The sequence below is a fragment of the Ailuropoda melanoleuca genome, chromosome 3 (genome assembly GCF_002007445.2).
Source record: "Ailuropoda melanoleuca isolate Jingjing chromosome 3, ASM200744v2, whole genome shotgun sequence".
In the NCBI taxonomy this organism is placed as follows: Eukaryota; Metazoa; Chordata; class Mammalia; order Carnivora; family Ursidae; genus Ailuropoda; species Ailuropoda melanoleuca.
In genome coordinates this window covers 7,517,637-7,532,981 of record NC_048220.1, presented here as the reverse complement: position 1 = coordinate 7,532,981, position 15,345 = coordinate 7,517,637, and the positions used below count along the sequence as shown (strand labels likewise).

General features: G+C 43.4%; 1 protein-coding gene and 1 long non-coding RNA gene across 3 annotated transcripts in view; one reads left to right on the top strand and one right to left on the bottom strand.

Annotated features, from left to right (window-relative positions):
* Window positions 1-2,363, bottom strand: part of LVRN (laeverin) — a 71,026-nt gene extending 68,663 nt beyond the window's left edge. For both annotated transcript variants that reach the window (XM_034655898.1, XM_034655899.1), the window contains exon 1: window positions 1,047-2,363. In XM_034655898.1, the coding sequence (XP_034511789.1) occupies window positions 1,047-1,744 (698 nt within the window). In that variant the 5' untranslated portion in view covers window positions 1,745-2,363. The remainder of the gene's footprint in view (window positions 1-1,046) is intronic.
* Window positions 2,364-2,390: 27 nt separating this feature from the next.
* LOC117801446 lies at window positions 2,391-13,671 on the top strand. Its single transcript, XR_004623970.1, has 4 exons — window positions 2,391-3,151; window positions 11,343-11,447; window positions 11,919-11,991; window positions 13,476-13,671. It is a non-coding gene; the product is annotated as an uncharacterized LOC117801446 (long non-coding RNA).
* Window positions 13,672-15,345: the final 1,674 nt, after the last annotated feature.

Here is a 15,345-nt window from a genome sequence, read left to right as displayed (position 1 = left end):
CCCAGGTCAGTAACGTGGTCGCAGAGCGTGGAAAGAGGTAATTCTTGAGCTGGAAACATTCCGTGTGGAAAGCATTATCCCAATGAGTGTAAAGAGAACACATGTACGCTATGTGAGCTTGCAAACTCGGAGGGGGGTGTGTCTTGTCACTATTATTATTATTATTATTATTATTATTATTATTATTATTATTTTCTTCCCAAGGAAGGAATCCCGAAAGCGTTGGCTCCCCATACTCTGCAGAGCTGTTCAAAAAGCTTGGGAGGAGTCGGGGAAGCTGCGGCTCACCCACAAAACGAGGCTCGGTCCCCAGGCAGGGGACGGGAGAGGATGAATTAAAGGGGATTCTTAAGTTTTGAAGAACCTCAGCAAAAATTAAAAATACATACATGCGGATAGCACCGATGTGAGTCTATTTGTTGCAAGAGCGCAGCTACAGAGCGCGGAAGGAGAGCAGGAAGCTGAGCGGAAAGACGCGCTTGGGAAGGGAACCGCGAGGCGCAAGAGTACGACAGCCTCAAGCTTCTCCAAAGTTAATGCCCAGAAATCACCCGGTGATCCTCTTAAAACGCACATTCTGATCCTTTGGTCGAGGGTGGGGAATTTGCATTTCGAAGAAACTCCCAAATTAACAGCTGCTGCCGGTCCGCGGACCAAACTTTGAGTAGCAAGGGATTTGCTCACTGTGGTGAAGCAATCCTAGATCAGAGCAAAAAGGGGGCTTTCCGAAAACGAGGTAAACTGGGATAGCAGCGACCTTAAAATAAGGGCAACGACAGAAACTGGGTGGGCGGGGATGGTGCTAAAAATTGGCCAGAGTTAGGACCGCGGTCTGGTAGCCTCTATTACGAGCAGGGTTTCTGAAGGGAAGGGGTTGGAAGGAGACGCTCGCCTTTTAGCTCTCCAAGAAAGCGTCGCGAGTGATGGGGGCTTTGGGGGAAGAGCAGGACACGCGCACCTGGACTCAGGTAGGCGGCTGGCCTCTCGGCTGGAGCCGGGGGACGCGGGGGCGGGGACGGCGGGGACCCGGGCCGGCCTGCCCTTACCTGCGCTCCCCCTGGTCCGTGTAGACGTTGAAGAAGAGTCCCTCCCTGAGATCCTGGTACACCAGGCCGGAGAAGCTAAGCTGCAGCTCATACTGGCTCCCGGGCTGCAGGGTGCCGCCGAGCTCCAGCACCATATACTGCATGTCGAACGCGAACCACACGCTGTCCACGGGCACGCGGCCCACCGCGCCGTCTCCGGTACCGGAGGAGAGAGGACCCCGCACCTCGGCGCTCTCACAGTCCAGGAAGAGGCTGTGCAGCAGCAGCCGCGCGGTGGCCACGGTGCAGCGCACTGTGATGTTCACGCGGCCGCTGAAGGTCAACATCGGAGCCCAGGACTCGTTTGGCCGCAGCCGGGGCCACAGCTCCAGCTCGTAGTGCAGCGGCACGAGCCAGGGCGGCAGGCGCAGCTGGTCCCAGGGTCCTGGGGGGCGCCCGCTGCTCGGAGTGGCCGTCACGGCCGGCTCACGGGTGGGGCCGGTCCGCCGGGTGGGTAGCAGCTCCTCCTGCGCGCCGGGCGGGGAGGGCGCGGCGTCCGGGACCCCGCGGTGGAGAAGCTCCGACGGCGGGACGCGCGCGCAGCGGCCGTACAGGGCGGCGAGCACGGCCAGCGCCAGCAGGAGCGCGGCCGCCAGCACCGCCAGCAGCAGGGCTACTGCGCGGCTCACGTAGAAGCCGGAGCTGGAAGGGGGCCCCATGGCTGGGCCCGGGGCGAGGGCGACTTGAGAGCCGGAAGACGGCGGCGGCGGCTCCAACCTTGACCAGGGTGCTCAGTGATGGGACCCCCGCTCTTCCTCTCTGTATCGTCCCTTCTCCACGTCTTCCTCTTCCTCGAGAAGCTTGGGAGACCGGAGCGAGCGATTGGGACCACGGCTTCCCCCTCCCAGCTAATCAGATCCAGGTCCCTGCCTACCCATCCCCGCCCCGCCAGAGCCCGGGGAAGGGGCGGATCCGGCGCACCGCAGCGCGCGCCCCTTTGGGTTGAAAGGGAAAGCCCAGGTAGATGAGGCTTCCAGCGTCGACGCGGGAAGGGGACTGTCGGACCAAAGTCGAACTTGGGACACCTTGGACGGGTGGATGTTTGGATTAATGAGATTTGTTGGATGCGCCCCGGTGCGGCTTCAAGTGTTGTCGGAAGAGACGAACGCAGAGTACACTCTGCTCCTTGACTGCAGGACGGCCTGAGAAGAGCACACCTGCTGGCCGCTACCAGGGGGTGCGAGTGCTAGGTGCTGGAGTGTGAGGTTTAAGGATCTGGGCTCTTGGACGCGCACTCTGAAATTACCCTTGGGGGGACATCCGCGCCATCAGAACTAACTCCGCGTGCCAAATCGTTGGCCCTAAATTCGCCACCTGAGTAAGCTCGGGACTCACGCAGCCCGGGCAGCGAGTGCAAAGATGGAAACCAGGTCATGAGCTTGGCAAGTGGGGCTGGAGGAGTGGCCGACAGAAAGGCGGGGGGAGGGGGGTTCCTCTGAGGCTCCGGGGTGGAAAGCGGACGTTCTGCTTTGCAAGCCGGCTCGTTTCAAGCAACAGTCGTGCGGCCAGACTTTCCATCACTCAGAAACTGACGGGCTGGGAGTCCCGGGCGGTGCCCTAGTCGGTGAGATCTTTGGCATCCCGGGCATCTGTTTGCTATTTAGTGGGTGCTCGAGGGAGAGTTCCCCGGCCTGCGAGCCGAGCTCCGAGTCTGCACGCACGCGCTCGCGTGCATTGGGAAAGGACTTGGAAGTACTCAGGAGGCGCTGAGGAAGAGGAGAGAGCGGTTCAAGATTCACTTGCTGGTCGAAGACTTAATTTGAGCGTATCCCATCTTTAGACTTTCAGAAGGAAGAGAATTTTTCCATCTCGGCCAGAGAAAGGCCTTCGCTTTTCTGCGTTGAACTGTAGGTCCCATCCAATGAGGAAACCCTTCCACCTGAGTTCAGAGGCAGAGTAAACCGAGGTGATTCTCCTGGGCAATGCGAGCTGCCCTGATCCTTCAGCTGAAATTAATCACGTTAAAAATAAACCTCCGGAACAGGACCGGGAGGAAGAAGGAGACTTGACGCCCGGCTCACGCAGATGTCTGTGTTTTAATCTGTGGACCAGCCTCCTGATTACAGGTTTGATGTGCTTTCTTCAGAAATGGAACGATCATGTTTAAAAATAATTATGGCCACCTGCATCACTCCCAGAAGCTCCTGCATAGAACTGAGGGAGAAAAAGCTCCTTCTGTTTCCCCTACTGCAAGTCAGGCTGCCAGCGCTGTGAGCTACTGAGCTAGCAGGGGCCTCTGGGTTTAGGTTATTGTGAGATGGGGGTTCTCACAGATGCAGAGCTAATTAATGATCGTCCTTACCGCCCACTGGTCAATCTCTTTGAAAGATTCCAGACTCCCAAGGAAAGGTTAAAGAAAGAAAAGGAGTCCCTAACAGAGTTACTTCAAATTCGTATTAGAGGTGTCCCTCCCCTCGACTTTATATAAGAAACTCTACCGAAAAGTGTATAAGCAGACACAAGTGTTTAATGCCATTGGCCTAATATCATTAGACAAGTAGAAATGGCTACCACACAAAAAGATTCAAAGTAATAAAATGACACCAAATGATTCAGCAATTTAAAAATCTTATTTAAAGGGAAAAATATTTCTGATAAATCGGTAATGTCACTCAACAGTTGCTAAATAATCGTGCTTATGTTAATAATTTTACAAAGAACTGGAAAATACTATCATATGAAAGTTTTGACATTTCCGTGAAAGACTAGTTTTGGGAAATAGATCAGTTGCCAGGAAAACATTCACTGAATTTTTTTTTTTTTGAGGAGTTCTTAATGAGATGCTCAGAAAATCCTCTTACTATTTAGACCCACGAAAGCAGTGGTTGTCAAGTGGGGGTGCTTTAGGTGACTCCCCTCCCCTGGACATTTGGCAATGTATGGAGACTTTTGGTTGTCACAATTGTGTGTGTGTGTGGGGGGGGTTGCTACTGGTATCTAGTGAGTAAAGGCCAAGGATACTGCTGAACTTCCTAGGGTATGCAGGACAGCCCCCTACAGCAAAGAAGTCTCTTGCCCAGCATGTCACATTGCTACTGTTCAGAAATCCTCAACTAAGGCCATAATCCAAGGCTTTTTATGCTACCCAAGTGGGACTTGGCCTTTGTATCTTTGTATCTATTTAATTGTTGTTTATGCTTATGTTTTGGCATACCTATTATTCTCCCATCTTTATATGTTAGTACCTATTAGGAACTTCTGTAATACCATTGGGCCATATGACTTCATTTTTCTTTTCCTTTTTCTTCATTTACTTTGAAATTTTAATTTTTTTCGAATGGGTGATATATTCATAGTTTATTCATGATTTATTTATGATTTATTCATAATTTATTCAAAAATAAAACCAGTATGGAAATTTATGTTGAGATATCTGGCTTCCACTGCTTTCACAGTTAATCATTTTAAATTGTGTGTGTGTGTGCATCCTGTGTTTCCTTATGCAAATCAAGCAAATACTTACATACTCTTATATTTCTCCCCTTTCTTATGTAAAAAATAGTGTGCTAAAACACACTTCTAACCCTTGCATTTTCATTTAACAGTATGCTCTGTGTCTCCATATCAGTCCACAGAGATCTTTCACATTCTTTTCTACAGCTGCATTGTATGGATAGGCCACTGCAAAGAGTTTCCTAGTTTGGTTATTTGAAAGGGTTCATCAGACTCCACAGGGTGTCTTCACATAGGCTTTTATTTAAAGGCAAAGAATATGGTGCAGCAAGAGTACTGGAGGTCCCAGAGACATGCCCTGTGCCAGCTCCCCAAGGCCCTTATTTGCATAAATATGGGTCATGCTGTGTCACCAGCTCAAACTGACAACATCTCTGAGAGGAATCTTGTTTACAGAAAGCTCAAAAGAGCAGCTTTTAGAGAACCCCCTTCAATAACCAAGCCAGGTTTGTCAGACCCATAAACCCAGTTGCCAACTATCAGTAAAGAAATTAACCCTAGGGGGCTCCAGGGAGAATTCAGACTTGAGTGAGAACATTATAAAGTAATCAAGAGTCAAAAATCAAATATCCAGAAGTAAGGCAGAGTAAGGAGCATTAAACATCCTCTCCTCCATGAAAGCAATGTGAACACGGAAAAAGTTGTCAGAACTAACTATTTCCGAACTCTGGAAAATAACCAAAACCTTGGAGCAATCCAGAGAGTGTTTGTTCAAAAAAAATAAATAAATAAACAGCCAAATCTCAGTTAAAAAAAATAATAACCTGAGCTTTACAACATTTTAACTTGCTTTATTCTCATTTCCTCCTTCACAGCTCTGCAGTAGCCTTAAAAATCAGCAGCCTGCTATCACAGTGCAAACCAGTAGCCTGGCAGCCACTGGAAGGAGCATAAAGTCCCTTTAAAGCCCCATTCTCAGACAGTTGTCATTATTTGAACTTCCTGGTGATTCCCTGGAAGACTCTCCTCTCAAGACTCTCTGTATTTGACTTGATTTCACAGTTCAACCTGTGTGAACAGCCTGTCCTCAGGGGCACTGGTTGAAAATAACATAGGCAATTGTTTAATATTGCAACTGCCTGGGGTGGGCAAACAGTGGAGGCAAGCATTAAGCTCATCAGAAAGTTTAAAAGGAAAAGCTCAGGAATTAGATATCTATAGAGGGCTTTGCAAAGCTCCAACATATTCGTGAAAATCTAAAAGGCCATATGCATTCTATGGGCTATGCATAGGACTAAGACTGTACTGCATGGAAAAAAGACCCAAGAAAGCCCTAAGCACATCTAGTTTATCTTGAGGCATTACTCAAGCTGGTGTCAAGCCTAAGACAGAGTTGTCAAATGCCTGGTTGAGTGTTGAAGGGATATCTGAACACCCACACAGAGCCCCTTGGCACAAACTGGGAGATTCAGGTATTCAAGGGCATCTCTGTCTAACCATTAGCTGACCACTAGGCTAACTGAGCAAAGACATAATTGGCCACCACAAAAAAAAAAAAAAAAAAAAAAAATACAGACTTTACTGAATTCATTCAGAGAAGTCTCTAAGCAAACAAATGACAACAACAATCAGACACAACAAACCCTGAAGGAGCAAGAGATCTTAGACTTATCACATTATTTAAAATATCATGTTTTCAACAACAAAAATTATGAGACATGCAAAGAAACAAAAAACATATGCCCAACACAGAGAAAAGTCATCAACAGAAAATGTCCCTGAGGACTTTCAAACATTGGGCTTACTAGACAAAGACTTTAAATCAGCTATTTTTTTTTAAAGATTTTATTTATTTGACAGAGCGAGTGCACACAAGCTGGGGAACAGCAGAGGGAGAGGGAGAAGCAGGCTCCCCACTGAGCAGGAAGCCTGATGTGGGTCTCGATCCCAGGACCCCAGGATTATGACCTGAGCTAAAGGCAGATGCTTAACCATCTGAGCCACCCAGGAGCCCCTAAATCAGCTATTTTAAATATGTTAAATGAACCAAAGGAAACCATGTCTAAAGAGTTTAAGGGAAAGTATGGGAATAATATCAAATACATAATATCAATAAAAAGATTAAGTTCTAGAAAAAGAATCAAATTGAAATCCTGGAGCTGAAAGTACATTAACTGAAATTTAAAAATCACTAAAGGGGCTTGTCAGCAGTTTTTTATCAGGAAGGAGAAATAATCAATGAAATCGAAGATAGGCTAAATGAGTTTATTCAGTCTGAGTAACATAAAGAAAAAAAGAAGGAAGAAAAATGAACAGGACTTAAGAGAACTGTGGGATACCATCAAGCCAACCAATGTACAGATTGTGGAAGTTCCAGAAGGAGAAGAGCAAGAGAGGGGAGCAGAGAAATTACTTGAAGAAACAATATCCAAAAATTCCCCCAAGTTTTTGCAAGATATGAATCTACAAATCTAACAAGCTCAACAAATTACACGTAGGATAAACTCAAAGAAATCCCTACCAAGACACATTATAATCATACTGCCAACAGCCAAGGACAAAGGGAGAATCTTACCAGCAGCAAGAGAGATGTGATTTTTCACATACAAGGGATTCCCATTAAGACTACCAGCTGACTTCTCATCAGAAACCTTGGAGATGAGAAGGTTGATCTATTCAGTGCTGAAAACAAACAAAAAACAAATAATAATAAAGCTGATAATTCTAAATCCAGCAAAACTGTTCTTCAAAAATTAGGGAGAAAGGAGACAGTCCCAGATAAACAAAAGCTGAGGGTGTTTGTAACCACTACATCCACCCTTCGAAAAATACTAATAGGAGTCCAGCTTAAAATGAAAGGACACTAGGTACTAACTCAAAGAAGAAATAAAGATCTCTGATAAAAGTAAATAAATGGGCAATTATAAAAGCTAGTATTATTGTAACTTTGGTTTGTAACTCCACTTTTTATTTTCTATGTGATTTAAAAGATAAATGCATAAAAACAAATATTAATTTACATTGTTGAACACACAATGTATAAAGATGCAATCTATGATCTCAGTAGGGGAGGATCAAGCTGTATGGGAACAGAGTCTTTGTATGTTATTGAAGTTAAATTTGTATAAACTCAAATTAGATTGATAAAACTTCAGAGTGTTAAACGTAATCGCCTTGGAAACCACAAAGAAAATCTTTAGATTATACACATAAAGAAATAAGAAAGGAATCAAAATGTTTCAATCAAATATCAAGTAAACAAAAAAGAAGTCAGTAATACGGGAAATGGAAATAATTATAAGGCAAATAGAAAACATAACAAAATGGCAGAACTAAATCCCTCCTTATAGTAATTACTTCATTTTTTTAAAAGATTCTATTTATTTACTTTGCAGAGAGAGAGCACTGATGAGCAGGGAGCCCATGGGGCTCCATCCCAGGACCCTGGGATCCTAACCTGAGCCAACCAGGCACCCCTTTAGTAATTACTTTAAATGTAAATGTAAACGAGTTAAACTCTGCAACCAAAAGACAGAGATTGGCAGAATGATTTTTTAAAACATGATTTAGCTATCTGTTGTCTACAAAGAGACACATTTTAGATCCAAAGACATAGGTTCAAAGGGAAAATGATATTCCATGCATATAGTAACCAAAACAGAACTGAGCTGCCTATACTAATATCAGACAAAACAGACTTTATTTTTTTTATTTTTTAAAAAAGATTTTATTTATTTATTTGACAGAGAGAGAGACAGCCAGTGAGAGAGGGAACACAAGCAGGGGGGAGTGGGAGAGGAAGAAGCAGGCTCCCAGTGGAGCGGGGAGCCCGATGCAGGGCTCAATCCTAGGACCCTGGGATCAGGACCTGAGCCAAAGGCAGACGCTTAACAACTGAGCCACCCAGGCACCACAAGACACAACAGACTTTATTTTTTTTTATTTTTTTTTAAGATTTTATTTATTTTTTTGACAGAGATAGAGACAGCCAGCGAGAGAGGGAACACAAGCAGGGGGAGTGGGAGAGGAAGAAGCAGGCTCATAGCAGAGGAGCCTGATGTGGGGCTTGATCCCATAACACCAGGATCACGCCCTGAGCCAAAGGCAGACGCTTAACAGCTCTGCCACCCAGGCGCCCCCACAACAGACTTTAAATCAAAAAAGGTTACGAGAGACAAAGGACATTGTATATCAGTAAAAGGTTCAATACAGTAAGATGTAATAATTAAAAACATTTACACATCTATAACATATCCTCAAAATACATAAAGCAAAAATTGACAAAGTTGTGCTTGGGAAGAATGGGTATTCTGCCATTGTTTGGGTGGAGTGTTGTGTATGAACTGTTAGGCTTGATGATCCAAATGGATCATCAAAGACCTAAATGGAAAAGCTAAAAACATAAACCTTATAGAAGAAAACACTGGAGATGTACTTATGACATGGGATTTGGTGATGACTTCATGGATATGACATGGATGTCATAAATATGACATCAAAAACACATGACAAAAGAAACATAAGTTGGGCATCATCAAAATTAAGTATTTCTCTGCATCAAAGGATACTATCAAGAAAGTAAAAGACAACCTACAGAATATTAGTAAATTATATTTCTGATATCTGTATCCCTTATATATATATTATATGTTAATAATGATATCAATATGATTATTTGTGATGAAGAATATAATTACAATTAATATTAATACAATCATGTTTCTATATATTACTATATAAGCTATTAATACTATATTGTAATAAATTATTGATAATTAATATATTGATATGATATATTAATGTATATTAATGTTATTTTACTAATATAAAAAAGACCTCCTACAACTCAACAACAAAAAACAAACAGCCCAATTCAAAAATGAGAAAATGACTTGAACAGACATTTCTCCAAAGAAGACGGGCAAATGGTCAATTAAGTACGTAAAAAGATGCCTGACATCATTACTCATTAGGGAATGCAAATTAAAACCACCATGAGATAGCGTTTCATACTTACTAGAATGGCTGTAATTTAAAAAAAGGAAATAAGTGTTGGCAAGGATGTGGAAAAACCGGAACCCTCATGCATTGTGGGTGGCTTGTAAAGTGACGTAGCCTCTGTGGAAAAGAGTTTGGTGGTTTCTCAAAAGATTAAACATAGAACTACCACATAACCAAGCGAATCCGACTCCTATGTATGTATCCATAATGAAGTGGGGAATCAAAAAGACATTTGCATACCAATGTTCATAGCAACATTTCTCACAACAGCCTGGAGGTAGAAACAACCCAAATGTCCATCAACAGATGAATGTATAAACAAAATGTGGTATATATAGATACAATGGAATATTATTCAGACACAAAAAGGACTGAAATTTTGATATATGCTACAACAAGGATGGAATTTGGAAGCATGCTTAGTGAAATAAGCTGACACAGAAGGGTAAATACTGTATGATGGTGTGAGCTTATACGCCGTTACCTAGAAGAGACAAACACACAGGACAGAAGGTAGGTTGGAGGTTACCAGGACCTGGGGTGAGGGGAAAGGGAGAATTATTATTTAATGGGTAAAAAGGTTTTGTTAGGAATGATGAAAGAGTTTTAGGTATAGGTAGTCGTAATGGTTACCCAACAGCGTGAAAGTATTTAATGCCATTGAATTATATACCTAGAAATCGTTAAAATGATAAAGATTATGTTACATATATATATATCTCACCATAATAAAAAACATACTGTAAACCTAAGCATAATGGTAACATTTTACTGTTAATAGTGATCAAGATCTATTACTTATTAAAATCTAGGAATATTCAGGTATGCCTGGGTGGCTCAGTCAGTTAAGCATTTGACTCTTGATTTTGGCTCAGGTCATGATCTCAGGGTCGTGGGATCAATCCCCACCACAGGTTCTGCACTCATCCATGAGTCTGCTGGAGATTCTCTCTCCCCCTCCCTCTGCACCTCCCCCTGCTCTCTCTCTCTCTCTCAAATAAAAAAATTAATCTTTTTTAAAAATCCAGGAATATGCAGACAACATTAGGTTAAAAGTTACTGTTGCTAGGGGCACCTGGATGGCTCAGGCCCTTAAGCGTCTGCCTTGCTCAGCAGGGAGCCTGCTTCTCCCTCTCCTTCCCGCTCAAGCTCTCTCCTGTGCTCTCTCTCTCTCTCTCTCAATCTCAAATAAATAAATAATTTAAATCTGAAAAAAGTTATTGTTGTTCTCTGGGTGTTTTAGACCAGTTGGGAAATTTAACAGTTGATCTGCTGGGGAAAAAAAATATGAATCTTTTTGAAAAAACAAGTGAATATTGTGTTGGAATAAAAGACTAGAAGAAATAAGAAAAAAAGAAAGAAAACATTACCAGCACCCCCTCCCGCCCTCCGATATCTGGCTGCAATTCCCTCCTGATGGTAAACTCCCCTCCCCTCCAAAACTACTGTCCTCTAGCTTTATGACATCCACTGCCTTTGTCTTCTTTGATATCTGACCTTATATATGTGCATCCCTAATCCTTATATATTAGCTTTTACTATTTTTGGACTTTATGTAGAAAAGAACTTTAATACGTATTCTTTCATGTCTCGCTTTTTTAGTTTAACACTATGTTCGTAAGATTTATGCATGATGATGCATTTAACTTGTGATTTATTCTAACTGATTTATAGTATTCCATTATGCGTGTATTCTGTGATTTATCCATTCCACTGTTGATAGCTATTTGGGTTAGTGTGTGATGACTATAAAAATGATGCTATAAATACTCGTTTGGATGTCTTCCAGCATACATTTTTGTTGACTATATACCTAGGAATGAAATTATTAAACAGAGACTATGTGTGTACCTTCAATCGCAGTGAATCGTGCAAAGCTACTCGTGGTACCAATTGACGTTCTTAACAGCTGTGTGCGAGAGTTCCCGCTGTTCAGTGACTTGACAAATTCGCAGTATCATCAGTCTGGTAAATTTCAGCTATTTTGGTATATGGGTGGTTTCGATTTGCCCTTCTTTGATTTACAATGAAGCTAAAGGCTTTTTCACATAATCATTACGTCTTTGGATTTCCTCATTTGTGAAGTGCTTATTCACGGCGTTTGCATGGTTTTCCACTGGTCATCAGTCTTTTTCTTACTGACTGTATATTTTTTAGATACGAGTCCTTTGTTGGATATATATGTCGCAAATACCTTTTCTGATATTAAAGCAGGAGAGAGATACCTGTAGAGAGAATAGTGGTCTTGATGGAAAAGAGATTTCCTTTCAAATATTTTTTTGGAAATTCTAAATTGTAGCCTTTTCTCATAGAGCCTGGTTGGGGTTATCAGTCTCTAAGTTGCTGTCTCTAAGTCCTGCTTACATGTCTCTATAACCTTGTAAAGTGAGTCAATATTGACCATATATGGTCCTCAGGTTCACGGTTTTGGCTATCTAGGTGCGGTGATCCTGAAAATTATCATTCAGATCTCCAGCTGGACTGAGCGGAATTGACGGCTTTCGCGGCTGCAGTGAGTCTCCTGTCCCTCCCCCCACCTGTGTCTACCCTGAGGCCACGCCTCCTTGGGCTCCTCCGGGCCGACGAATGACGGAGCGTGGCAGGGACTTTAATGAAGGTCCTGGGAAGGACGGGGCTGATAGGCAACTTTAGCCAGAAAACTTCCCATTGGTCTGCCCAGAAACTTTCTTAACCCTGCACTGCAGTCTGAGACTTCATCCCGGCCTCCTCTTCCCTCCCTCCAAGGTAGACAGTCAGGGTAGCATCACAGTCTGAAGCCTGACCCACTTCCTCTGGCTCCCTGCCCTTTTCCTCTCAGTTACTTCCCCCTGGCAAATTCTTTCCACATCTAATCTCATCTTGGGATCGTCTTGGAAGATCTTCCTGCAAGATCCACACTAACACAAGATAGAAAAAGTCCTGTTTCAAACTCTGTAACACGTTTGTCAGGAAATGTACAGAATTTTTTTCTTCTTTATCTTCCTAATTCAAAATTTATGGCTAGGTTGTGTTTAAGAGCAAGCCTCTTTCACTGATTTTTAAAATTGGAACATCGTGGAGTTATTTTGAGAGTATTTGCAATCTTTTTTTTTTTTGAGTTTAAGAAAGCTTTTCAGATTTATATTGATTATTGTTTCTTCCATGTCAATTGTTCTTGTTCCTTCATCAGGAGCATCCATAATTCCTGGGCTGAATGTCGTTTGTCTTCTTTATCTGTTAGTTCTTTCTCCTTATTTTTATCTTAACTAATTTTTCTCTGTAGTTCTTGGAGAATTTGTCAAGTGTTTATTTCCCACCATATAACTGCATGAAAGGAAAATCTATTCAGCATTGGGACTTGTATTGAGGAAGATATTTGACCAAGTAGATAGAGAGTGAAATCAAGAATCTCACACACTGGTGAATGGTGAGAGCAGCTCTCATTCAGGGCTGTTCCATGAGCCTGAAATACAGTCTCCACTCTCTACCCCACTACCAGCAGCACCGCTGCGTCTGATCTAAGGAGTGGACAGTGGAGTCCTAGCTGATTGGGTATTTTAGTGACAAACGGGGAGCACTCAGGGGCTTTCTTGAGATGGTTTCACAGAAGCCTCCTACCCCATCACTTACAGTCTTAAACGAGACACCTGTGCAAATAGATCTCTTCCCTTCTCTGCATGAAAGGCATCGGTCACAGAAACCATGGACTGAGTGATAATGAAACACTGAGCAAGACACCCTCCCAGCATAATATGTTCAATAAATGTTTGTTGAATGAATGAAGGTATTCAAGCAATTAGTTCCCAAGGATTTAATTTCTCCTACTCTGTCATATGGTATTTATTTTCGTTACTTTCACGAGTTAATGTGTTTAAAATTAAGATCGACTGTGTGTAAATCAACCCTCTTCCCTGAATTAGAAAACGCACTGCCTGCCTTTGGCAGTTCATGTATAATAATTGAGAGCAAACTGTAAAGAAGAGAAGGGTGAAGTCATGAATGTGTTTTTCTCTGTAGTGTCTTGCACACAGTCTGGCGTGGGGACGATAAGTGTGGAAAACCATCACTGAGAAGAAAAGGAGGGGAAGAAAAACACATGAAGGAGAAAACATCTGCTAAAAAACATACATTAAAACTTATGCTCATTTCTTGGTTTTTCTTCCAGCTATCCATTTAATTACATAAAATCAAATAAACGTGCTTTTCAATACAATATCATGTTTGGTCACCTGTTTAGTTAGATGGGAAGTTGGGGATTACAGAACTTCTCAGAACACTGGCACAAAATGGCCAGTTGTCATATGGTACTTCCAAATGAGCCCTAGTGTGTTAGTGAAGGGTTAGGCCAAGCCGCTGTAACAAAGGGATCCAAAAAAAGCAGCAGAATAGAAGCTTACTTTTCCATGGGAGAGCCCAGAGGGAAGTGGAGGACCCAAGATGGGCAGGTGGCTCTCCTCCATGACGTCATCTGTCCCTCAAGCGGGTGGTCCTTATCTGCGTGCTCAGCACAGGCTTGCCAGCACCCCATCTGCAACCCGGCCCCTGGAAGCAAAGCGACGGAAAGCGGAGGACAAATGTTTCTCTTAGGATACAGATGTATGACTGTGGGATTGGGCAGCTCTCATATTTCAAGAGCACACAAATACCCTCCTTTCTGGGACGGTTGCTCCCTCGGATCTTCACCAACCTAGGATGGATTACAGATAGAAAGAAAGGCATTGAGAGCTGCAGTGGCTGTAGGATTTCGTTCTCATGGTGCTGATGGTAATTACGAGGGCTATGGATTTTTATGGCTTCTTCTGACTGCGCTGGAGAGAGCCAAAAAGCAAAAGATACATCTAAGGCTTTAAATTCCCGTTTCATGGTGTAAGTGAACAGTCAGAAAATGTCTTTGGTTACCTTAAAGAGCTCCCTTATCTCATCTAGCTGCAAGACCAGCAGAGTTTGGGTTAGACCCAGAGTTGCAACGTCAGTTAAATATGCAACCCCACCGGGTCTGTAACGCTAAGGTAAGGGCACCATTTGGAAAAGAGTGGGATGCTGAGACTGAGGATGGGGATATTAGGACAAAGACAAAGCTGAGAATTTCAAACCATGAGTTCCCTCTGACCCCTCTTTACCAGTGGGAGCAGTCCTCCACTCTGTCTGAACAAACAGCCTGTTCTTGCAGAAACACTAGGCTGCCTCATCTGCAGCAGTTGCCTTGTAGAGGGATACTTACTCTCCAGGCTTCACCCAGCCACTTCTCATTGCCTCCGGCCTGAAAATGAGACCCGAAAATAGCCCAAAGAGGTGCTCTATTCCTTCTCCAGGAAGACAGCCTACATACCTAGGATCTTCTGGTTTTATATCAGCAGAAGCCTGGGGAGCATATATGAGAATAGATTCTAAGGGTGTTACGCCAGATAAAAGAATGAATCAGGTCACATTTGTGGATATCAGTGTTCTCATTGAAGACTCCGTATTTAATATGTTAGCTCAAAGATTTGGATTGGAATAATCGGATCCTAAACTCAGCAGTAACCTACAGCCAGTTAGCCTTATGTGCCAGAATTCCACCCTGGTTGCACATTAGAATCACCTCTAAGTTTTCAAAATAATGATGCTGAGGCCCCCATGCCCAGAGATTCTGAGGTGGGACCCAAGCATTGGAATTTTTAAAAGTCCCCAGGTGGTCCCCATGGTGAGAACCATGGCTGTAGTGGAAGGAATCAAGAAGCCCCTGATTGTAGGAATATTGGAATGGATATGTGTGACCCTCACTTTCATCTCCTAAATATACTAATAAAAGCGCCCACTGGCACTGCAGAACAATGGTCTCAAAAACTCTCAAACACCAGTGGAAGACAGCCTGACACATGATCAGAGCCTGTGGAGGGGGTGAGGA